We start from the raw sequence: 26,088 nt of genomic DNA on the forward strand, positions 1-26,088 counted from the left end.
CTGGTACTAGCAAGGTGTACCTAATGAAGTGGCTGGTGAGTGTTTATAGTTAGTTGTTTGCTGCTATTGAGCTGTCTCCTTTAAATTATTTTGACAGCAGTTCAGGTGGCAGTCAGACATCTGTCAAGACTGTCTTCAAAATGGAAAACATCTTCTACAAAGTTTCTCTTAATATATATCGACACAAATGTCACATATGCTGTGTACATCACCACGATCTCACTACAAAGAAGGCAATAACAAACTGTAACTGTAAAAATATAACAAGAAGGTCTGACTAATTTAAGTGCAGGCATCAGGAGAGTTACTGAGTACGGGTCCCATACATTTTCTGTGCATGTATGTGTCACCATCAGTCTTTAATAATGAATAAAACTCTGAAACATTTCAAGCACTACCAGAAAGAAGGACCCCTATGTTCAGAGAACAAAGATTTGACAGTGATCTGATTGCCATTTTTTGCCTTTTGTTCCCACGCTACAGCGTAAGGGAACACAAGCAATACCAAAAGCAAACAATCTAATGATGCAAACAGGAGAAACAATGGCTGTTTTTTTTTTTTGTTGTCGTTTTTGACATGATAAATATTTTCTCTTTTGGTGCCTGCATCAGTGTGTGTTGGGCACAGGGAATTAAAAAGTGAAAGGTCTCTTCTTAGAATAGAGATTGACAGTTGATACAAAGAGGTGGTTATCCAATTTTGCACCAATCACAGAGGCTGCCTCTTCAAATGTGCTGCGTTCAGATGTCAAGAGCACTTTTATATGAGAAGGTAATTAAAAATTGAACAAAAGCACTTTTCAGTGCAGATGGAGGGGTGGGAGGGAGACAGAGTGACAAGAAATATAAAGTGGTAGAAACTCATGTCAAAAGGGGGAAACGTGTGAGAGAGCCAAACTGAGCAATGGTTCACCGATTATTTTGTACTGACTATATTTAGGACTCATTTATAAAAGGTTGTTTGGCTACAGGGCTGTGACTGATGGTTTCTTTGTCAGGCAACTGATAATGCTCCGGACATTCGAAAAGATCACAAAACAGCTAAATGGGTCAGTTTTAGACTTGGCTAAAATGCATGTTTAATGTTTTGTTTTTTTAAATAGAGGCTTGCTGCTGACAGGTAGCTTAAACAAGTTTTATTATCAAACTCCTTAAAAGTAAAAGCAGCAAATTTGCACATTTAAAAAAGATGAAACCACTCTATTTTCTGGCATGTTCCTTCATGTGATAGGATTTCTTTATACAATATCACATATGCTCTGTTAATTTGAAACGTACTTTGAACAAGTAAAGCTACATGTTACAGAAAAAGAAGAGGGCCACTGAAATTCATACACACACACACAAACATATATATACATTTTTTAAGATACAAAGTGCAACATGTTTCTCTAAAGCATCAAAAACTGTAATATTGTGTATAAGTTGCATATGTCATGAAATAATACTTTTAAGATGACCTGTGCTTTTTCAGGTGGCAGTTTATTAGAGACTCTTCTTTGCAGACTGTCTGTTTATCCATATGTGGTGTTACAAGTTTGGCAGAGCAGGTGACGCTCAATCCTTCCTTAGTTATGCTACAATAGGCGTAGGCTGCTGGAGGCTTCCCATGATGCACTGAGTGTTTCTCCTTCACTCACCTTTTTTCACTTACTATGTGTTTGTTTATATGTATATCATTAGTTATTATTAATCTCTGGCTCTGCTCAACAGTGCATCTTTTGTCCTGTGTCCCTCTCCTAACTCCCAACCAGTCAGAGCAGATGGCTGCTGGAGGTTTCTTCCTGTTAAAAGGGAGCTTTTCCTTCCACTGGTGACAAGTGCTTGATCATAGGGTGTCATCTGGTTGGCGTTTTATCTGTATCATTGTAGGTTCTTTATCTTACAATAATACAGTGCCTTGAGGCAACTACTGTTGTGAATTGGCGTTATATAGATAAACCTGAACTGAACAGAATCAGAATCACAGCACGGCATCCTTCTGTATGATCTAATCTAGCACCAGCCTTTAAAGGAACTAAGCTACACAGTCTGTATACTAAGTACATATGTGCAGAAAACTTCATGTCACATTGCACTTGTTCAGGTTTCTTTCATGCCAACAGACTCAAAAGACAAACACAGACACACAAAGTTGTGCACACACATCCGAACGCTCACGCTCACAGCTCGTTAGCGTCTGATTGGCAGTAAAACATCCGGAGAGGTAATTGGCACATTTCTTGTCATTAACGAAAGGAAATTGCCACATGTCAGCTGCCATAAAGAAAAAGCCTGTCTGGCTGAAGACAGCCAAGTGACACACAGTGAGAGAGTGAGCGAGAGAGGGAAAGTGAGTGTGGGGTGGGGGGCACGTAGAACTAGGAATGGAGGGGGACAGGTAAATGAGAGATGGTAAGAGAGAGAAGAAGACAGATGAGTGAGAAGGAGAGCAGGTGCACATCCAGGAGGGCATCACTAGTGTTCCAAAATATATCTAATACATCATCACTGAGAGGCAAGGACGGACAAGAAAGAAGAAAGATGGACGATTGAAGGGAAAAATGTTACAAACAAGTGACTTTGGCTTGAAGAAAGGAAGATTTAAGATGAATGAGTAGGGAGAAAGTCTAAAGCATGAGGTTAACAAAGCAAAATCACATCGATATTCACAGATCAACATACTGAATTGTATTTACACAAATAATATGGACCGATTAAGAAAATTAAAGACCTGGAAGCCAATAGAAGTCCACTGACTTCTTGTGCATGGACGAGACTAAATTATTTCAGAGGTGGGATCATCTGAAGTTTGCATATCTCGTGCAAATATAAAATGCTGGGTTATTCCATTGGAAAGACAAATTTGTTCAAGAAATGCAGCTTATAGAAATTTGCATGGAAAACAAATGAAATGTTGAATTGGTCAGTTTTTGATTAATTTAATGCATTTTTCAGCCTTTACTTAAGACAGATAGAGGAGAGAAGACAGTAAAGCAGGCCAAAGGCATGCAGTAAATGGCTTTGGGGAAGATTTGAACGAAGGCCTCCGCAACTACCTTAAAGTACATGTGTTGCCTGTTCAATCAGATGAATTATACCAGAACCCTTTATTTCATTTTTAAATGAAAATCACAGAAAACATATTTATAAACCACACCGTGATAATGTCACATGAAGATGCGAACATAAAAAGCTCGGTTTGTATTCTAACGTTCGTTCCAATCGTTACTGAAAAATAAAAGTTACACTGAGTCCACGGAAGGTTTTTTACGCAACAAGTTGTTTGGGGCAGAGTATTAGACAATGAGAACCAAAAGTTTGTTGCACTGGTAAACACTGGAGGGCGAGCTCATGCTGAGCTGCTCTCGGTATTGGGGCATGCAAATGTTTGAGAAGTTTCGTGAGCCACAGTGCCACCTTATGGCATTAAGAAAGGGCAGTCAGTGGTAGTCAGGCATGGCAGAGCACATGGTGTGACTAGCTTGTTCTGCCACGGCTTATTCTTTTATGTTGTTGCCTTGGAAACTGTCTGTGAGTATTCTCAGTTGTTGCGTTTTAAATGTTGTCAGAGTGACATTTTAAGTTTGGTCAAATTTAACTGAAGCCATATAACTGATTTTGGTATGGAGTGACTCTATATCCTTTTGCATTCCTGTCAAAGTATTAGGGCTTTACACCAAGTGGAGTCACAGTAATGTTAGTACGGGTTTATGCTTTTTTGCAGTTTTACTCATGAAAAGCTTTAATAAAGTCAAGAAAAGTTACACCTTGTTTTTTATTGGAAAGGTTCATAGTGTAATCTGTCCAGCTTTGAGCTTTGAAGATGGAAGCTCATCACAAGGAGGGATGAACGGTGTACTCCCCTTAGATAGGCTACAGCCCCTAATTTTGATAGAGTTGGATAAGCAGTTTAAGAATAATGAGTGGAATTTGATGTAATAAAACAGACAGCAGTACTCTTCACAGGATTGGTGAGAATTTACTCAACACGTGAAGTCTCTACTAAAGATGCAGTTGTCCAGGAAGGAACATACCTGATGTTTAATTTCTGCTTTTGTACATCCATCCATCCACTTATCCATCCATCATTGAAACATCTATCCATCCATCCACTCATCCATACATCCAACATAATTTGTTTTTTAGCACGACCACTTGGGGTCAGCAGAAATGAGCGCTAAACAAGACTGGCATATTGAGATCTCATGGAGTTAATAAGGTAAACATTTACAGTGTTTCATAGTCAGCACTAGCTGCTAAATGCTTTGCTATGTTGTGTTATGTTATTTTACATGCAATTCCATGACCTTAGCCTGAATGTCTAAATTCAAAACCTTAACTAAACTCAGGACCACTGCTTTATGATAACCATCTACAATTTTGACTTGATAAATGGAGCTGTAGCCCCTTTCGGTGCACCATTAGTTTTGCTCTTAGTGAGGCATGGCTCTATTTTGAATGACTACCCAGGTGGCCTACGTCCTTTAAACCGCCCAGCTCTCAAATAAGAGTGCAGCTTCGGTGCGCTTCCACTGTCACTTCTTCTCCCACTAGCAAACATTACTGGCTGAAGACCTGGTTGCAGCAGCAATGTAGGAGTAGCCACTGAGTGGGATGTTTCTGCCTGGGTGTGCCAGCAAAACACTAATTAGCCCAATCGACAGAACACACTGTATACAATCCTCTCACTTGTTAAGAACCACTGCAAAGCAAAACCATTCATTACTCATCGCTGTTGTGTCAGAAATAGAGTGTACAGAAGAGTGTGGGGGTGGAAAGGGGTGTGAAAAGAAAGAACGGGGAGAGAGAAAAAAATATTCCACAGCAATGTGCAAGACTCTTCTACGGAGAAGTCATTATGAGCTCTTCTGCTTTTCCACATGCACTATAACTATCTATCAGATGTAATTTATTCATTTCCCTTTTTTCACAGTATATATCCGCTCCAGGCTTGAATGACACACCTGGAGAATGAGCCACTAAAGGTTATAAACTGATTATTCAATCATTCACTTCCAGACAACAAGCCATATGCTCCGCATCTGCCTGCATGACAAGTATGGAAATGTGAGCTGTATAAATATTAACAAGCCGAAATGCTCAAACGTGTGATGTCTTGAGATGTGATGGGAAAAATGTTAGTGTGAGCGTTAATGCCGGTATTACTTGTTGTAGCTGAACCAGTATATTTGTCTGTGAGGGTGTTTGTGGAGGAGCTGGAATGGGACAGGTTAGGGAGGAGGAGGAGAGAGGGCAAATTTAGATAACAGTAGTGGAGTTGGAGCCGTTACTACTGTAGGTGTCCATAGAGGAGATGGATCGCTAAGACTCGAGCCAGGAATAATGACCTCTCCCAGTTCATTTCCACCTTTAGCTCTCCTCTACACAGTTTGCTGAGGGAACACAGGCGTTTCTTAAACTGGCTCCAAGGATAGCGAGGCACTGCTTATTCTGTTTTCCCTTTTCCCGGTACATTTACCTCATATGTGTGGCAAAACGATACTTTTACCAATCTCTTTTTGTTGGGAAACTACCTTAAGAATCCATAGTTTAAAAATTTCTCTATAAATCCTCCTTCTGTCACTAAATGGATGATTAAATTCTGACAGTGATGATGTGATTATGGGATTTCTGCCAATACTTAAAAAAAATAAATAAATTCACCACATGTGGGTGGATAAGTGCAAGTTAGCTATTGAGAGGCATGGCACACATGTTATTTCATTTGAATTATTAAATAACAACCTAGCAGAAACCATTACTAAGGCTCTAGCTTTACCAGTCAGAGAACTGTTTAATACACTCTCTGCATTCAGTCCTTGGTTTCCCTGAGACTGCCCTGACTTTTAACAAAGCTTAGATGATAACTCCATCAAGGGAGAGGGTTTCTGTGCTGCTCAAGAGGTCAGATCTCACTTGGTATACAGAATGCAACCTTCAGCAGTACGAATAAACTGAAACAGCACACGCCCAGTGCAAACAGCTTAAAGGTGGTAAGGTGATTTTTTTTTAGGTGATAAAGAAATAATTTTCCCACCAAATAAGAAGTCACACTATATTGTATTCTTTGCTTGGGAAAATGTGGGTTTTTTGTTATCCTTTTACTATATGATCTGTAACAAATGTTATTTTTTTGCTAAAAAAGTGCTTGTAGAAAATATGCTGCCAGATAGCCAAAGTTTCAAAATCTTACAAATGGTGAGTGGGTCTTTAATACATAATGTTGCTTTGGTTTTGTCATCCAGAATCAGTTTCTTGCATCCAGATTAAAGTAAACAATGTCTCAAGGGGCGTTCACACAGGAAGCGATTCGATTCACTTGTCATGTTTTGCTGTTTTTGTTTGTTTGTTTGTTTGTTTGTTTGTTTGTTTGTGGTCAGTCGCTCACGGACATTGCCATAGCAATCCTCTGATCTATTTACCATCCAGTCATACCAGTTATAGCCCATATTCTTACCGGTAGCTGCTTCAGTTGCTCGCAAGTCGAGAAGAGTTTAACTCGGGACTCACCCACTTCACGTTGCCAGTGGTTATTTCACCTGTCATCATAATGTTGCCAAATGTCACTTTCTATGATCTCTGGTAGGAAAGTTGCTGCAAATTGCTTCCTGTGGCCATCAAACATGTTTAGACAAGATGCAGGACTGCTAAGATATCAGCTGACACAAGCACGGTTGGTTACCAAAGAGCACTTATAGACTTTAAAAGTGCACCAGAGAGACACATGGGCACCTGCTAATTATTTCAAGAAAGTAATATCCAAATAGACTTCCCCCACAAAAACTGGAGCACAGGCCCTTTGGATGAGCTGTTAATACAATTAAGCAATCCACTTAGTGATTCAAATGAGCAACTACTGGCCACAGCTGCTGTGTCAGCATCCACCTGTCACTAAAAGCAGCCACAACTATAATAATGTATAACTAATCTTTAATATAAGTGGGTGAGTTGTAGAATAAATTCATGGATGGATTGGATAGATGCTGTTCATTTAATTATGGAAGTCTATGGGGTCAGTGATTCTACAAGTTCTTCTGTCTTTACTATATGGACAGATTCCATATGCTGTTGCTTGTTATGAAACTGTACCTTATGATCCACGTCATTTTCAGTATTAACTTACTTGGTGACTCCTTATACCACAAAAAGAGACACAGAAATATTATATGGTAGAATAAAGTCACTCACGACACCTTTATATTGATCAGAGACCCAAAAGACTTCCCTCACTGTAACACAGCCAACACACACCGTTACTATAGGGAGCAGGGGTTCGGGAATTTTTTTCTACAACAGTTTCTCTCCTTTCTCAGCAGAAGTCTGACTTAATATATGCAGGGAAAATCATCTTCAGAATGAAATACATTTGACAAATAAACCTTACCCACCCAACAGTAGAAAGGGCTGTGAGGGCAGCAGACCTCACAAATGCGGGGCTACTAGGATTAATCGCAGTCTTTTCACGGGAAACCTGCAATGATTGACAGGTGAGTGCCTGAAGGGCAATCTTTAGTTGGTTGCCACAGGGATTTAGACTGGCCTTCTGACTCTTTCTTCCCATGGGTTACCTTAATGAAAATGCCCTCCCTGTTCCACTGGGCACTGAAGTGTTTTTCTCTTGACATTCTTGGCACTCTCATAACGCAACTATGCAGCATTTTTACAGCAGTAAAAAGCACTCAGCTATTTTCTGACAAGGTGAACATATGGGCAACTGGTCGCAGCATGCCTTCATATCACTAATTAAATAAAAGTGGGCTAAAAAACACTAATCACTTACATGCTCTATGCGTGAAATGGGGTGGATGATGGAGCTTGATAAGTGCCACATACCAGATATAAGAACTATACTGGATTTTATATAATTATGAAGCATTTTGAACATATTTTTAAATTAGTAATAACATCATTCATGAACTGAAATGGATTGAATTTTGTGTCTCAGCTGTTTTAATTCATCTGCATTAGTTTTCTCCCCTTTCTGGATGAGAAAGTGTGAAGTAAAGATCTTTGTGTTTCCCATCTTTCTTCTTAGTAAGCCTATGGACTTAATCATGGCAGCAGGGCCCGTACCCTGCAGAGCATCAATGACTCGTTACCCGTGATAACACGGCAGGACCCCGACCGACTGAGGAGATGCCTGAATTAAAATCCTGCTTCCATGGAAATAGGCACAGTGCCTCCCGGTCCTGTGTAACCTCTGAACTCTTGTCTTTGTCTCAGGACTGTGACATCTGTCCGAAATGGAGACGGAGGGAATGGGCGAAGAAAAGAAACAATTCTTTTTGCTGTCGAGTTTATAAGGCTGCCACATATTAAGTATAAAAAGAGGCCGCTGCTGCTTGTCTAGAGCTCCTTTAGATGTGGATGAAAGAGCTTCCTGAGGGTTTTCAAAGGGAAGGATCTGCATTGAGCTGATGAGAAGCTCTCAGTTCCCATCTTTACCTTTATTACTATAACTATGGATAGCACTCAGCCACTAAGCCGATATAACAGTGAAACAGTGCACAGAGCCTTTGTGCCAAATCACTCCGATTCTCCTGTTCCTAGAATAGCCTCAACAGTTAGATTTTCCTTCTGCTCTTCATTAAGTACATATCAAATATTCATGGCTATGGAAACGTGTAACAATGACTTTAAGGGAGCCTGTTGAGTGTCTAATTTATTCAGACCATACAAGACATTCAGATGACTTAATCCCTGTGCTATTCCAGAAACCCAACTCGCTGTATTTCAGCTCTCAAAGGCCAAAGTTCCATTGGTAATGGTCACAGGGAGAGCCAAGATAAATGCCTGCTGCTTGTTTTCTTTGTGTGCATGTGTGTGTGTGTGTGTGTGTGTGTGTGCGTGTGGATTCCACAATTCAGCAACTAACTGTGCTTCAGTAAAAATAAGTTAAGTAAAGATGAAAACGGCTCAGATTGAACTTCAAGTACCAAAACCTCTGGGATGTTTCATGTGTTTTGTTATGAAAACTTGCTGCATCATCACAGAAGCAATCCAAGCTATTCAGCATAATGTTTAGTTTTCAGGGCAACAGCCCACGCAGAAAGCCAAGAAAAACTCAAAACCACTTAAAAAGAATCACAGGATGTCATTACTATGGTAAACCATCATGACAGCTTATAATGTAAATCATCTGAAAAAGTGGGAAGACAAAGACGAACCAGGAGATAGATAATAGCTCACATCAAACAGTGCAGTTCTTTGTAATCTGAGATCAAAACTAATTAGGATTGACTTACTTTGATTCTGCGAAATGCTGAAATGCTTTTGGCATTATAGCTGATCTCGACAGAATGCCTTTTTGAAAGCTTAAGTAAAACTATTCACCTTGAAATAACATAAACTATCAGTGCTTTCAGTTCTAATGACAGCTCAGAATCTTTTCTAAAGCGAAACAACAGAGCAATATGTTACTACCTGTGGAACAATGTTTTTAGACACCAATCAACAGTAACAATAGACAAGGTTATTACAGTTAAGTAAAGAAAACTAGCAAAAACAATATTATGCACTTAAAATAAAAATAAACTACATTGACAAAGTTACTGTTTTATCTATAGATTAAACATAGAGAAGCTCCAGGGTCATAAAAACCCATGTTACGAAGCTCCTGGTGAACAGTTTTTGTGCTGATGTTAATGCAAGAGGAGGTTTGGAGCTCTGCAGTTATTGAGTCAGCAGAGCGTCCGGCAACCCTGCTCTGTAACTTTAAATGGTCTTCCATGGTTCCTAAATGCTTCCACTTCACACTTTGCCACTTGTAGAATATCTAGCAGGTAAGAAATTTCCAAACCTGACCTGTTGCAATGGTAGCATCCTATGACAGCACCATCTTTAGTGATCCCTTTAGAATGACCCATTATTTCTTAAAAGGAAGACTGCTTAGCTAGTTGCTTGATTTTACGCACCTGTGGTAATGGGACTGAAAACACCCCAATCTGTAGACCAATGCTTGTTTGCATATTGTGTATAAGTATGTGTAGGAAATGTCACACTTTGTTAGTTTTAGTCTGCCAATTTGGAGAAATCTGTTAACACAGCCAGCTTGGGGTGACTTTACTTAATGTTACTTGAAACTGGGGTGTCTACGTGAGTGTGATGTAAGTGTTTATACTGTAATACCTCCTGTGTATGTATTAAATCTCCCTCCTAAATACATCCATCTATGCACTTTCTCTACTACTTTTGGAGGCTGTGGCTTATCCCAGTAGTCATTGGATGAGAGAAACTAGTAGAAACTAACACTGAAAAAAATAAGTAGATAAACTAAAGCCAAACACTTTTGAGCAGTCAAAACTGAAACGTGCAAATATTTAAAATGAAACCAAACTGTAAAAGAAAAACTGCCAAAATAAGTAAAACAAATATGCAGAGCCATGTATACAGAAGAAACTGAAAGTAGATTAAAAACTAATTAAAATCAAGGCAATAATAACTCTGGTAACAGAAGATAATGGGTACAAAATGTTGTAATATATGATGAATGAATTGCTAGATTTTCTTTAAAAATATATATATTCTGAATTGAAAAGAGGAAGCACAGAATTCAGATGCTTCCTTGTCATTTATTAGTGGTGAATCCATTTTGCAGTCCATGTGAATCAATTTTGGCTGGTGAGCCAGGAATCACACCGGTAATTACATGGAACGGACGAACAGTCTTTCTGTGTTTAGTCGAGTTTTTGGCAGCAAGTTCTCTGTATGCAGGCAAATTAATGTCCTTGCTGGTACACTGTCATGGGAACATGTCAGTGGAAGTTAAAACGTGTGACAATGCAGTACATGGACAGTCAGTAGATGTGCATGCCTTACTTGTACTTTTTTATGACAGAGAAGCCACACGGCACATGATTAAAAAAAAAAAAAGTGCTGTGAGAGTATGGGGTTTTTATGGCTCCGCCACAGCTCTGCCATCCTGCCAGCCTCTTGCTCTCTGGGCAAAGGCCTGCAAAGGAACCACAGAGTGAGCTGACAGCTCATTGGAGGCCTGACAACAACTTGGTGGATCCAATCCCCGACAAACCTTAACAGCTCTTCTCCTTCTGCCTTCATCCTCTCTCATCCTCTCTAGATTTTTTTGTGTCTTGAGCGGGTGAAATATGACAGATCTTTCCCTCAACAGCGGCTGCTACATATTTCTCCAGATTCATATGTAACCACAGACTTAGCCCATCTGCTTTTTCCAAGGTTTTTTCTCTGGCGAGCTTATGTGAGAAGAGGCCTGACAAACACAGATGAAAAAGCAGCATTCGGTTTTGTCCTTTTTCCCTCCGAGGCAGCTGAGTTTGAGTTCAGAAGAAAAGGGTGGGGGGACTATCTAGTGAAATGGGACTGTTGTCTTTTTAGCAGCCATGAGGTAAGAGGGACTAGTTAAAAGAGCTGGAAGAGTGCCTCTGTACACACACTGAAAAGTCAGGTAGATCATGGAAAGAAAAGTAAATAGAAAGCAATTACTGACTTTAGCCTGAATACAAGTGAAGGGAAATCTGAAAAGACTATAATGTTTTTAAAAGAGGTCAATTACTACAATAGCTAAACATCGTATGAGTACTCTGTTTTCTCAATTGATGGCCGCCTTGGGTATCTACACTAAAACAACAGTGGCTCCTTTACTCCAGGCGAACAGAATCTCCTGTTTACTCTTCACTGTACATCTGGATTGCCACAGCAATTCAGAAGGATGTGGTATGATTGTAATCAAGCTAGGTCTTTGATCGCTACACTGAGCTAATCCAGGGCTTACGGCGACCTCAGACAGGCTGTAGAAATCACCATTACTATACAGCTGTTACAGGAAAACTATCAGACTGAAGCCTGGACTGTATGAGGAGAGTCTGCGGAGTGCCACTCCTAAACTTTCGTCCATTGAGCTTGTCAGCACTTTCAGCAGGGATAAATGCAGTGCAGTTCCACTCACTTAACTCAGCTTTTCCGGGTCATTCATAAGCTTTTACAGAGTTCAGTCCCTACAACTCACAACTGGAAGAAAAAAAAAAAAAAAAAAAAAAAAAAAACACCTCCCGACCAAACCATCAAACCACACTTTCATCCTGTATCTATGGTCCTGCAATCTCAACTGAGCCTTTTCAAATACAGTCCTAATAGGGTTCTGCTGTCGGGCAGGGAGGAAGAAGGGCAGGGAGGAGATACTGGCCAAGCTAAGGTAGCAAAGTCACACAACTGAATTTATTATTTTTTATTCCTTGGCAGATAATTACAATTTTCTCTCCTCCAAATTGCAGTGACAGGCCGATGTTCAGGAAATACCCAAAGAACTTTAATAACCCGGGCAGTGGTGAGAAATGTCCTTATCTGCGCAGTGTGGCGTGTCAGATTTATTCAGTGTTATTTTATTTGAAACCTCTGAAATAGGCAAGTTTAAAACTGAGGCAAATTGTGTAATCAACACACAGTTTCTACCTGAATTATTTAGAGAATAGAAGAACAGAACCAGTGACTGGCACTACCGAATTTATAATATATGCTAAAAGATGCATGAGCTCACTATCCAGTACAATATTGTAGGTGATATTTTAACAATTTATATACTTAACAAAAAATAATGCCAAGAATAATGATGGCATATCTCAAAAAACCCATCCCAAAAGTCAGTGAAAATTACCTCTTTTTAAAGACGTCAGTTGGGTGGATTTGAGGTGAGAGCATTTTTGCCTGCATTTCCCTGAAAAGTATTTACCTGTTCAAACCAATTATCCTAACAACAAACGTGCACTGGCTCGATGAAACACCTCTTTGGACCTTACCTCAGCAGCTGGGATGCCTTCGGGTGGGCGACATTGAAGTAACACTTCCTGTTCAAGTGACACTTCTTTTCCAAGAGGTTCCTGGTCAAACGTCTTTCTCAAGTCTGAAAAAACAGATAAAAGACATTGTGTATTAGTGCTAAACAAAAGCGTTTCATACTGGAAGATCGATATGACAGTATATCCTGAGATATGTTTAAGATTAAACACAAAGCCAACCAGTGTTAATGTCACAAACAATAAAAACAATTACAAGAAAAGAAAGGTTAAGTTGTCAATAAGACCTGCCTCTGTGCAAAAGCAGTATATATAAACAGTCTATAGGTGAGTGTTATGTCTCCAAGCTCATCTTCAACACACACACACACACACACACACACACAGATTGCTTGAAATAGATGGATGGAAAATAGGGAGAAGGGGCTCACTAGCGCGCCATCAACAAACCAACATTTTCTTGGCGTGAGAGCCCTTATGGATTAGTGCAGGGAAGGTATAGTGGAGCTGACAGGCTAGGATTACTGAAGGTGTCATGCTACACTGGAACCTGAAGCCCATTAGACATATATCATGCTGCACAGACTGAGACAGTAGCAGTGGGCATCAACTGGCGAGAAGGGGCGAGGAGAGGAGAGGCGAGGTGAGGAGAGGAGAGGAGAGGAGGTACAGTAGTACTTAGCAACGTTAGAGGCACTGAAGCATCATGTCTACAATCAATCCTCCAAACCCCAGTGATACCATTTCCACAAGCATTGCAAAATTCTCGTCATACACACTTTTATTGACACATTCGGTTTGGGGGTGAATAACTTCATTCAGCGAAGCACAAAAACATATTTTATTCCAGACAACAATTCTACATAACTTTGTTCCCTTTCCTGAGGAGACAAATGTGCAATATGTGGCACCTATACTGTATGTGGATGGGGAAACGCGCACAGGCAAGAATGACTGAAGGGTAAAACAAACCAAAATGCTCTATCACCAGCTGTCTCTTTCTTTGTGTGTGTGTGTGTGTGTGTGTGTGTGTGTCATCACAGCAAACTGCAGCAAGCAGTACCACAAAGGTGGCCTTGAGTAGTTGGTAGATATTTATACATCTGTCAGTCAATCAGAAATATGACAACCTACCAATATCGAGAATGCAAGCTTAATAATCTAACAGATGTCACTGATTATTTAACCAGAAATGTTTTGTAATGTAATGTAATGTATTGTAATGTATGTTAATTTTTCATCAAAATAATGAAAAATGATGTCATCTACTGTATTTTATTTTACCAGGAAGTCTAACTGAGATGAGATGCTCAGAGGAGAGACTTGGACATGATTGCACCCATTAGAACTCTTTTCTCTAGAAAAACAACCACATGCCACATGTTACTTACTACATTTCATTAGTTTTACATTACTCTTCAAAAAACAAAAAACCCAGTTATAAAACTGTATTTTGCATTAAACCAATTTCCGGTAGCTTTCAATGTTGGCAGCACTGAGCGACACAACACAACAAGCTATAGAATGAAGGCTGACCTGAAGATCCCATCTTTGATAAGCCAACCTCTTAATTAACATAAAAAAAGGTTCACCCATCCCTTGATCTATTTTTTAAATGCTTAAACAACCAGAGTCGTGGCAAGGTTGCAGCATGTACAAACTGACACTGAGGACAGAGAAGAGGGGCAGAGACAGAAGAGGTTGCCTGTCCATCACACAGCTAACGAACACAGAGACTTACATGATGACATCCACCCTTATGGCCAATTAAGAAAGTCCAGCTAACCTAACCTGCACGTCATTGGACTGTGGAAGCCGAAGTACCTGGAAGAACCCTAAAAGGCAGAGGGACCACATGCAAAGTCCACAGCAAGCAGGATATATTAGTTTCTTCTTCTACCCACACCTAACTGTGTCCATGAAAACAAATCCTGCAGTGACCTTCATTCAGGGACTCGATCTTTTAAAAGGATATAGCTGTTCTTCTTCAGAGAACGCTGCTAATACAGTATTGTACAGCTACTGACATTGTGTACCAACATAGGCACAGATTTATTATATTTTATAGTCCTACAATAGCACATAGACTTTAGATGTGGGCATACTGTCTGAAGTGACACAGATTGTATGGCAGGATTTGCACTTGAAAAGTCAAAGCAAACTGCGTGCAAATCTCTAAAGACTCTCAAGACTCTTAGGCACAGTGTGTAACAGGATACACTTTCCTTATCTATCATCGTAAAGAAATGCTTTTCAGTGTCTGGGGAGATGGTGTATGAATGGATACAGAATGAAAAGAGCATTACCACCTGTAATAAAACGAGAGATCTCCAAAGACTGATCACAACAGATTTTTTTTTTTTTTTAGTTTCTTCATTTGCTTTCATTTCATTCAATAGCTATTAGGTTTAGAGACATTATTTTAAAATAGACACGTTTCACTGTTTAGAATGAACTGGTCTGCATCCCCGAAGGGAAGAAGACAGATCATGTTCCTATTACAGAATACGTGATGATGCAGCACCTGGAAACACTAAAGAATACCTATAGTCATTTTACGGTTCATTTTTTATTTGGAAAAATGATCCTTAAAATAACAAATTCATGAGGTATCCTTGTTCCAGTTCAACCCGAGAGTACGCGTGTCTTCAGGGGAATATGTTATAATTCAGCACATTTCAATGTATTGTAATGGCTGAAAGGGTGACTGCTGAATTGAAAGTAATTTCCGTAAAAGTCTGGTATGAAATTAAAAGAAAGAATGACTGCAGGGGTATATTCTTTGACAGAGGTTTTTCGAATTCAATCCAAGGACACACAAGCTGTTTGGTTTCCTTAAGACAGAGTGGGGAGGAGGAAAGGAAAGGAGATACATCAGAACTATTCTATAGCGATGGATGCTATCTTAACGATAAAATAATTAGAAGTCACGCTGTGACAGGTACACGCTGATAACTTTATGATTTATAAAATTTGCACTACAGTCAAATCAAACAAATTAAATTATCTGTCCAGGTACTCTGACTTCCCCCACAGTCCAAAAACATGCATAGGTCAGCTTAACTGGTAACAGTTGGCCATAGGTGTGAATGTGAGCATGAATGGTTTCTGTCTAAGCTCTGCATTAGACGGCCAACCTGTCCGAGGTGTTTTGGCACCCCCACCCCTGATCCTGAAAAAAGTGAAAACATCCAAAAAAGAGAAAATATCTATTGAGCAACAGCTTCTGAAATACCAGACTCGCTGATGCCAGGTGTCAGAGGAGAATGGCTAGACTGCTTCATGTTGATAGGAAAGCAAAAGTAACTCAAATAACCGTTCGACATGTCAAACCTTAAAGCAGATGGGCTAAAGCAGCCACGCGAGGCGCCACTCCTGTCAGCTAAGAATAGGAAACTGCGGCTAAAGCTCGCATGGGCTCAGAAGATTGGAAAAATGTTGCCTGGTCTGACAAGTCTCGATTTCTGCCGTGACATTCAGATGGTAGGATCAGAATTTTGCATAAACAAAACTCAAATCATCTCCAGTTGATTTCATGAATATGACAGTAAGTTCACTGTATTCAAATAACTCCCATGGCTACGACATCTCATCTCACATCATGTACATGCAGGCGATGAATCGGCTACAAATGTGTCAATACGGACCAAAATCTCTGAGGAATGTTTCCAGCACCTTGTTGAATCTGTGCCATGAAGAACTGAAGGCAGTTCTGAATGCAAAAAAAGGTCCAACCCGCTATTAGCAAATTGTTCCTAATGAAGTGGCCGGTGGGTTCCTATTACATATTTCATTCTGTTTTGGTTTTGGAACAAAACCCAATTCTTTTTCTTCCTTTAATTTCATAGATCTTCTTAGTTAAATTACGCATTACTATTCAGAGCATAAATTTGCTTAACAGGCAACACTGTTACTACTAGTGGCAAAGGCCAGTGTTTGTGTGTTTATGTGGAATATTCACACTTTTAGTCCTCAGCCTTCTTATTCAACTAAAAATTGAACACCTGGTGCTTTTGTAGTTCACTAATCAAAATGTACCTGTGATGAAACAGTAAGTAGCATACGAGCGATTATTTTTCAATATAGATTTTTATTGGATGTCGGTTTAAATTACACCTCCCCGCTGGAGTCTCTTCTTTCCTCACTTCTCGTAACCCTGAGCGGTACTGCGGCATAGAGGGTGTGGGAGCAGCTGAGTAGACATTCCTGCGGGAGACACACCATTCTCCCCTCAGCAAGCAAACACTTCCAGCCTCGCAGGCCCACAGAAAGATACACATATGACAACCATTACCTTAAGTGGCTACTTGTCAGGCGAAATTACACCAGCACTCCACACTTCAGAAATTATTACTTTTCTTGCTTAGTAAATCATTAGCTACTGGTGCAATCCGATATCAGGAGGCCTACTCTGAGAGTTTTAATCCCGAGGAAAGTCACATGCAATGCTGCTTCGGTTTTACCTGCTGCAAAAGTCCACAAACAGACAGGAAAATCAATTTCCAGCTCTCTCTGTGTACGATTCCCCTCCGCCAGTCCTGAAAGTCATTTCTGCTGATTTGATTAATTTATTTAATTTGCTCCTGTGAAAATACTTTTATTACCCCTCGGTGGCAAGCAATCACTGCACCCCAAAAATAGAGGCCAATTAAAACGGCTCTGTAGAGGTCACATGAAGGGAAGGACACACAAGAAATGCACACGTTCTCTCTTCCTCTGACAGGCTCTCACAATAATTTCAGCCAGACTTCCAGCAAGTCTGAAAGCTCCTTCTTCAACACGGCAGCCTCTTAACTCATCTGCGCTAGATGTGACTCACCGTCTGATTAAACTGTATATGTTTAGATGATGGGAGAGGAGAGGAAAACAACCCCAGTTTCCATTAGCCTAACGGGATAGAGTCTGGCTCTGACAAGAAGCCTGCCTGGAGAGAAAGCCCAGTAGAGGAGCTAATCCATTCAGCAGAAGCTAATGGGAGGGGAAGAGGGGTCCATTGTGATTTGAGGGATAGGTTAGTGCTGGCAGGCTGCTCATCACGGGTGATTATAGGAGGTGGAGCAGCGGGAGTGGGCTCGGTGGGAGACTGAGAGGCGTGATTCGGATTCACCAGGCTAGTATAATAGAAGCAGTAATAAGAAGAGATACTGGTGTTGGAAATGAAGGGGAATGCACTAAATTCAGAGACAAACTGTGCAGAATATGGAGAAAACAGCAAGATGGAGTTAGTAATACAAAGAAGTGGAGATGCAGAAGAGAGTGATCGAATAAAAATAGGGAGAGACAACTCCATCACTACTAAGTTGCTTTTAATTGAGCGGTTCAGGTGAAATCCTGGATATTGACTTTGCGAGGTGCTTTCTGACACACTGTATAGCAAAGATGAAATCATTCTGACAGTTCCCCACCAAACATCAACAGCTCAAGTCATATCCCTATCCAGCAGTGTTGACAATATATTTGACATAAACTACAATACACTCTCCAAGTGTGTGTTGCAGGGTTTTTTTTCCCAGTTTGCCACAAGTCTAAAGAGAAACAGTGAAGATGGGTAAGACGCGTCAGTCACGGTGCCTTGAAACTACTTGACAGGAGGTGGAAGTGCAATGATCTAGCCGATACTATAATAGGATTCCCTTCAGGTGGAATTTTGACAAAAACGTGTAAGTAGTTGTGTCACGTAATAGCTGTGTTGCAAAAATGTTGCCTTGATGTCACAGTCAGACTTAAGCAGCTCTTGCTTTCTGCATCATGTCTTCTGGGGTTTCATTACTCTTTTTTTCTGATTTTCTTTGGCACATCCTTTGGGGAAAACTGTTAAAAAAATGAGCCCAAACTTTAGATCCAGTACAGAATGTTTCTCATTATTTAGAAACAATTGCGTGGTGCTTTTTCAGCAGGACGACAAACCGAGAACAAAGGAGGACCATACAGAAATGAAGTCATAAACATGCACCACAGCTCTCCTAGTGCACAGACGCCACTTCAGCTCTTTTTTTTCCCCCTCTGTGCTTCTTCTTCAGGTCTGTGCTGCCCGCAAAGAAACCAATTTTGATTGTACTGGCTTTTTACCAACTCAAGTTCAAAGGGACACTTGAATCTCATGTTAGCAAAACCTCCTTTTCACTGCTACTATCTCCAGAATCTGTGAAGATACACAAGTCCGTCGCTGAGATGCGTTTTCTTGGCAACCGAGAGGTTTTGTTTGGAGAGAAATACAAAGATGAGAGAGAAGATAAGTGAATAATGGCCTGAAGAGAGGGATGAAAGGAGGGGGAGTATACTCACAGGCGATGCGGACATGAGCTTTGCGGCTCTTGGTGGTCCCAGCGGAGCTCCAGGCCACACACTGACACCAGAAGTCCTCTGGCCCAAACAATTCCTCCACTTGCTGCCGAGTGATCTCTATGCTGGCCTCCCTCACGACCAAACCTGGGAAAAAGAACATAAAGGATTTTTTTTAAAATCATGGAGACGTGAAACAGTAAACAGAACAAAAACCTAAGAATTGACGTGCAGGAAAATGACATTAATTTGAACACCAGAAAATATAAACAGATTGTCAGCTGAAATGGTTAAAATAATGTGACATCATACACACCAAACTCAAACAATACATATTTGTGTCAGTCTGTCCTGATTCTAGAGCCAGAGCACTGAGCTGCTTGGGTCTGGGCCTTGTGGGGGAGGATTCTCGGCGTCATGGCTAACACAATCCTGTTTGCTAACTCCTCTGATTACTGCTCATCTGGGTGCCAGGGCCCAAACAAACAAATCATCTCCAAAACAAATGCCTCTACCCACAGCTGCCCCTCTAGAGCAGATTATGCTGCTGCCATAGCGTGTGCACATCTCTGCATGTCTGTAAATGCCTATTTGTTGGAGCATTTGAGTTATGTACATGCAACCTAGGAACAGTCTATGCGTGTATTATGAGGCACACCGGCGTTCATTAAAGATACAGGGGCTTTCCCATGCAATACAGTGCTTATTTCATCTCTCAGTCCATAATATTTTTTCTGACAGGATGGGGCATTTAAGAGGACAATGATGCATTCAAAAAGGCTAGGCTGAGAAAAAAAAATGCACTTGCAACAGATTGCGTTTTGCAGACATCATGAGAATCTCAACAAGTATCCAAACTAAAACGAGAGCACGCTTGTAACTAATAGAAGTAAAGTATTCCATATGTATGGAGATGGTCCCTATAACTGCATTTGGATGCTGCTGGGCACCGGAACATCTCGCATTTTGCATGGATCCACATTCAGCAGTCCTGCAACATTTGTGCAGATTTTTTAAAAAGAACTTTCATGCTGTGAATATCCCACGCCACCTCATCCCAACAGTGCTGCCCCATTAGGCTTAGATATGGGGTTTGTGTATCCTACTGGAAAGAAGTTAAGCTGATGTCATTTTCCTGGAACTCTCATGCTCGTGTACCTGGTCAGCAATGATGTGAAAGTGGGACTATCAAATCGCTGCCAGTTGTTCTTGAATCGCCTTTTTGTATGCATTCCCCGCACCATTACACCATCAGCAGCTGCCTGTGCCATCAACACCATGTTGTTTGTATACCAAATTCAGGCCCTGACATCAGTTCCAAAACACTGGCTGTCATTTGTTTCCCCTCCAGTCATTAGTCATCGAGTTTTAGTGCCTTGCCCTGTAGAAAGGTTTGTTGTTAGCTGAGACGATGACTAACTGTTTGTTGAATTGGTAACAAATCTATTTTAACTTGGCGCTTAAAGAGTTGTGAAAACTTTTGCTTTTTTTCTATTTTTTTCTGCAAAAAATGTTCAAATCTTTGGTTCATTTTAATCCTATTGTTGAACATTAGGTTGTCTGCAACAACACCCTATCATTGTCTGTTAATTCAAAAAGAATAGTGTGGCTGGTGTCTCTTGACAGGGCACAAATTAAAAGGGCTGTACAGAGTGCATGCTAATTTAAACAGTGGGCTGTGGTGGAATTAATGATTAATGCCTGTGTTGACAAAAGACTACAACTGTTAGTCTGTAAGGGAGGGGGTTTAAAGTTAGAGATACTGTATTAAATGAAAAAATTACCTATTTGCAACTTTCAGGGTAGGTATTGATAGGTATTAATTTTGAAATTTGTACTTTTTGTTTTGTTACTGTGCCATTCTCCAAGTCATAGCTGTCAAAATCATTTTACATCTTGGGTCGGATCAATGAAGCTGGCCTTTCTTTTAATGTAAAGAAGTTTAACAACATCCCGAATGAATCTCTGAGATATCTTAATATAAGATAAAGAAGAGCAATTTCAACAGTACGTCTCAGTTTTTATACAAGATGAAGAAATGCTGCTCAAGTAAATGAAAAATCTGTCAGCACGACTCTTTGGACTTAAATTGTGAGAATTAACGTATAAAATTACTGAATATTTTCTGCTATCTCATGGCTCAGAGTGTCTTGCAATCATAAAAAAGACCTTTCTTTTTTTTTTTTTTAAACCAAAGACCCATACAAAAAATAAATAAGTATTTCTACAGCAGATGGTGAAAAAAAATGTTCCTGTCATGTCACTGTTTATCTCTATTACTTTGGTGTAGTGCGAATGGCCAGTGGGGGAGGTCTTACGAAAACACGGTTAAAAGTAAAAAATGTATGCCCTCCTTCACTTTTTCCACAGTCTGACTGGGCCGATTGTGGCCCATGGGCATTATGTTCGACACCCCTGCTCTAGATAATCAAGTTTGGAAATTTCCACAACAAAAAAAAAAAAATCACAAAGCAACAAAGCTTACAGTGTTTGGGCTAAGCCAATAAAGCAGAAAATATCATTATGTAGGTCTTACTGTATGTGTGCCTTATAGCAACCGCTGACAGTAGTACTGACTATTCTGTCAAACCATTATTGCTTTGTATTAGATGCAACTGTGTTATGTTGACAGATCTCCAAAAACAGCTCTGTGACATCTAAATCCAACATCTGCCAGAGCTCTAAACTGTATATCTGAGTGTATCTAACTTAGCCATTATGCTAAAAATATCTTTTTAACTAAGCTTACCTAAGAGACACCATGTGCTGTCAATGTGGCATCGCTATTATGTACAGTCTCGAAACTGTGTCATAGATCATTGACTCATCTGTGCCGCAATGTGCATTTAATCAGTGATCTAATCTCTGACTGACATCCAGCTCTTTGCAGCGTGAATCACTGCCAACTGATTCAGATGATAAGCTAATTTGCAACAATTTGTAAACTTAGTTTGTGATGTGAAAACCGGAGAAGAAAAGAAACAGAAGTAATCTGAATCAAGGCTCCTGACTCAAATCAAACGTTGTGCTGAAACAACTCGGCTCAGTGTTACTTTAGTTTTACATATGTGTAGTCATCTCTGCCACTCATGTTAATGTAACAGCAGACTTTCTATCACTAATTATTATGTGAGAGATTATTGCCTGATAACTGCCTGAGACAGTATCTCAGGAGTGAATACTAATCCTGCTCTGCTGGTATGCACGCTAAAAACCATTATCTCTGTGTAAATCCTGAACCTTTTTCCTTAGATTATTAGAGCACAGCTCTGATTGGTTTATATGGTAGCTGTGTGACATTCTGGTTGAATGGAAAATGCAAAGAAAATGGATGGTTAAAAAACGAACATGCCATTTTATTTCAGGTTCAGTGAATTCACACAGCCTCCTTGTTCTGGCACAGAGCAGGCATAGTGACATCCCACACACTAGCTTACCTCTCATGTAAAATTTACGCAGTGTGCCAGCAGGCAGAGGTACAGCCACGTCTATTGTGTCACCGTTTGCTTCGGCGTGTATGGATTTCAACACGTATGTGCGAGTGCCAAAGAGTGCGCCTCTGGTCGTCGCTACTTTATGCCAGTATGCTCGCCTGAGAGGATGTTTTGTTAGTTTGAGAATGTGATGATGGATGTGCTTTTGTGGGAGCATCACATCCAGTCTAGCAGAGGGAAAATCAATAGTGGAAACAGTAAGTAGATTCTCATAATTCTCAGAAGGTCTAAAACGTGCGCAAGAATCAGTCATTTGTTTTTTTTCTGTCAGCGCTGCAGACATAAAGGGCTCTACAGTGATCAATTATCCGCCTGATGTTGTTAGCATACTCTATACCATTAGAGAATCGAAAATGATGACGGTGCCTGCAGTGGTTATCAGTCTCCTTTAAGAGTCATTCATGACTTCACAGGGATTACTAAACCTGGATTAAACTCTTCCTTTCCTGTGTTGCACTTCAAACACATCAGAAGAATCACCCTGATGGAAAAATCAGAGCTCTGAAACGAGCCCACTGACCTCATCCAGTGACTTCATATGTGCTCAGCTAGAATTTCTAAGTGTGCTTTACATCAATACAATGATAACAAAATAAAACCGGCCATTCAATTTACAATCAAGGTGTGTAAACTGCGTCAGGGCCAGTGAGGCAGGGCTACTATCTTCCTAAGCCATTAATAACTGGCTAAATTAGGGGCTTCATTTTGAGAGGATTCATTATTTATGTGGTTTTTAACATGAGCTAGCCTAGCAGCCTATTGTTAGCACCAGCGAACATTATTGATCAAACCAGCCAAGCAAAAAAGGCGGCATTGGTCACTGAAGGAGAGATGGAGGAGGTGGGAGGCATGAGTGCCCTGATATTCTTGTGAGATGAAGAGTGCATCTGTTAGATCTTTTAACTTATATCTCAGAGAAAGTGACAAGCTGTCTCCGGTGTACGTTACACTACCTGCACCTACTTATAATTAATTTGCTACTCATTTGCACAGATCAATGCACTCTCTACTCACAGAGACTATGAGGTGCCTTTAAAAATGCTACAATGTTTTGGGCCACGTTAAGCGCCTACAAAATCTTCAAAACAGTTCAAAAAGGTTTTGCATTCAATACCCAGTTATTTTACTCGAGTGTTGTATCTGTCCAGGCTTACTTGCATGTCCTTTCTAGTTCTTTTTACACCCAACAAACAAAATTAAGTCCTATAGAAGCAGTAAAGGTGCACTTACTTTGTCACAGGACTGCACAAAATGTTCTGTTCTGTAAAAATGTTCTTTTCACATGATTGTAGATGCGCACAGGAGCCAATTTCCTTTGACCTCATATTCAGGGTGGGTAGATTACAATCTAGTATAGCATTCATTCAACCATTTCCTAGTTGACATCCCTCGTTTAATAGTTTTACACAATAGCACAGGAAAGGTGTAACATAATCAATAGAACATCACTCAGATATATTTATTTAAGCCATAATGTGCAATGATATTTTAGTAATGTAAGCTAGGTAGCTAATGCCTTGTTCTTACCTTTAAAATTATGAATGTTTTCTCAGTGGCTTTGGTTTTAAATGATCTGCCTTTCTTTGTGAAATGTCTGCACATAAAGTGAAGCTCACAGTGATAAAAACATTTCAGACAGTACTTTTTAATTCTCTTCTTCTAATGCACCTTTATCTACCAGATGGTCAGGAGAGTCTGTCGTCACATACGGCAGACAACTGAATAACCAATCACAGCAAAGCAGCCCTCCTGCTGATCCAATCTAGCACCAACCAATTTGAAATGGTTCATGGCCACATGTCAGAATGACGCTTCCTTCTGGCAACTGTGTAAATATAACTTCCCTTTTTCTTTTGGACTATTTTTCCTTTTGCACAGGCAAATGCACATGCTGTTTTACTTTTATAACTGGCTGCTGATCAAAAGAAACTCTTCAAATGGTCCCTTTATTCTGCATGTAATCACCTGCTCCATACAAAAAGATAATGTACAATCATGCCACTTGTCAAGGTGTTAATCATTTTTATGCAGTGTATTATTTTCTTTAATGCTCATGTGCTACTTGTGGCTTACAGCGCCTTAGAGTCATTGGAATAAAAAACCTTTAGAAGATACATATACCTGTGCGAAGCCTCTTCAGCACCAATAATGAAGGGCAGCAGGTAAGTTGGTTCATGCTGTGGTTAACATTGTACAGTGAATCAAGTCCTGTATTGCTGATTGCATTCCAGCTACTGATGACGCACACATTGTGCTTTCAGACGGTAGGATTTGATGACGCAAACATCTTAAATTTTAAAATTAATGTCATTTGCGTCATTCAGTGCCTTTAAAAAGTATTCACGACATTTACGCTTATATGTTTTACTGCCTCACAGGATTGAGTCAAAGCTGATTTGTAGCCTTTTTAACAGAGAAAAAGTCCTTTTTGTAAGTAAAAAAGAGAGAAAGAGAGATGTGTTTTTGAGGAAAGCTTTTAGTTGGCAGAATTACAGCTGTGTGATTCTCTTTCCATTTCTTAGAGGCTGATGTTCCTGTACTCCAAAGCATGTTCAGTGACAGGAAAATTGTATCTTTTCCCTGACATGTGCTCATCAATCACATTTTTCCAAAGTTTTTTTTCTGGGATGTCCCTGTGTTTTTATTGTATGGTTTTAGAACCTAGTGTTATCTTTTTAACTATGTGCCCTTTAAAACCTTTGCACTATGTCTCTTTCCTTTGTTAGTGTATATTTAATATATTTGGGATAAAAGTCAAATATGTGTACAGTGTTCCCCTGCATGTACAGCACTGTGCAAAAGTGCAAGGATGAAAAGTAGAATTTTTAAAGTTTTAACAATTAATTCAAACTTTGGTGAGAAATTAAAAAAAAAAAAAAATCCGTATTCAGTGTGACCATATTCTGCCTTATAAAAAACAGCACTATTTCTCCATGTGCATAGTTTTCAGCTTGTTAGGTGTGGTCTTTGCTTTGTTCTGTCTTCAGTCAGACTTGCCACACTTCTCTCTGTCTTCTTTGCTTGATGTAGCTAATCCCCGTGGCTCTGCTGTAGGACTATCTAAGGATAGATCGTTATGATTATGTCCACTGGGGCCAGATTTATTTCAAAATTCAAAGTCACTACCTGCAGAGGCTGCGACAGTGAGTCAAACTCCTGATCTTGGGATTCAGAAGCATTTGCCTCCTAAGCCACCGCCGTCTACATAACGTCTGTGTTGGCAGAACAGGGTGATCTCTTCATAGAGCTTAAATGGGATTTAATTTGATACGACATGCAAAATATCCTCAAAAGTCATGTGATATAATTTCAGACTTGTGCTTTGTGTTGATTACGGATACAGAAACACAATCACGGGCCAGAATTACACAGATTTAAAGCTGCAGCAGCACATTGTCCTCTTTCTTGTGAAGAAAGAAAAACAAATCAAGTGAGGCATCTAACAATGAATTAAACTGATTGTATTTAAAAGAAAAGTTGAATGGAATCCAGGAACACCTGTAATTTCTATCCTTTGTCTCATAAACATTTTCAATCTCGCAATCTCTTATTTTATGATCAGA

At 39.9% G+C, this 26,088-nt stretch overlaps 1 protein-coding gene across 2 annotated transcripts in view; it reads right to left on the reverse strand.

Moving 5' to 3' along the window:
- unc5c (unc-5 netrin receptor C) overlaps positions 1–26,088 on the reverse strand; it is a 125,108-nt gene that overhangs the window by 30,502 nt on the left and 68,518 nt on the right. For both annotated transcript variants that reach the window (XM_031742617.2, XM_031742616.2), the window contains exons 3-4: positions 19,035–19,178; positions 12,753–12,856 (exon numbers count right to left, since the gene is read on the reverse strand). In XM_031742617.2, coding sequence (XP_031598477.1) covers positions 12,753–12,856; positions 19,035–19,178 — 248 coding nt within the window. The remainder of the gene's footprint in view (positions 1–12,752; positions 12,857–19,034; positions 19,179–26,088) is intronic.

Source organism: Oreochromis aureus, linkage group 7, assembly GCF_013358895.1.
Source record: "Oreochromis aureus strain Israel breed Guangdong linkage group 7, ZZ_aureus, whole genome shotgun sequence".
Taxonomy (NCBI): domain Eukaryota; kingdom Metazoa; phylum Chordata; class Actinopteri; order Cichliformes; family Cichlidae; genus Oreochromis; species Oreochromis aureus.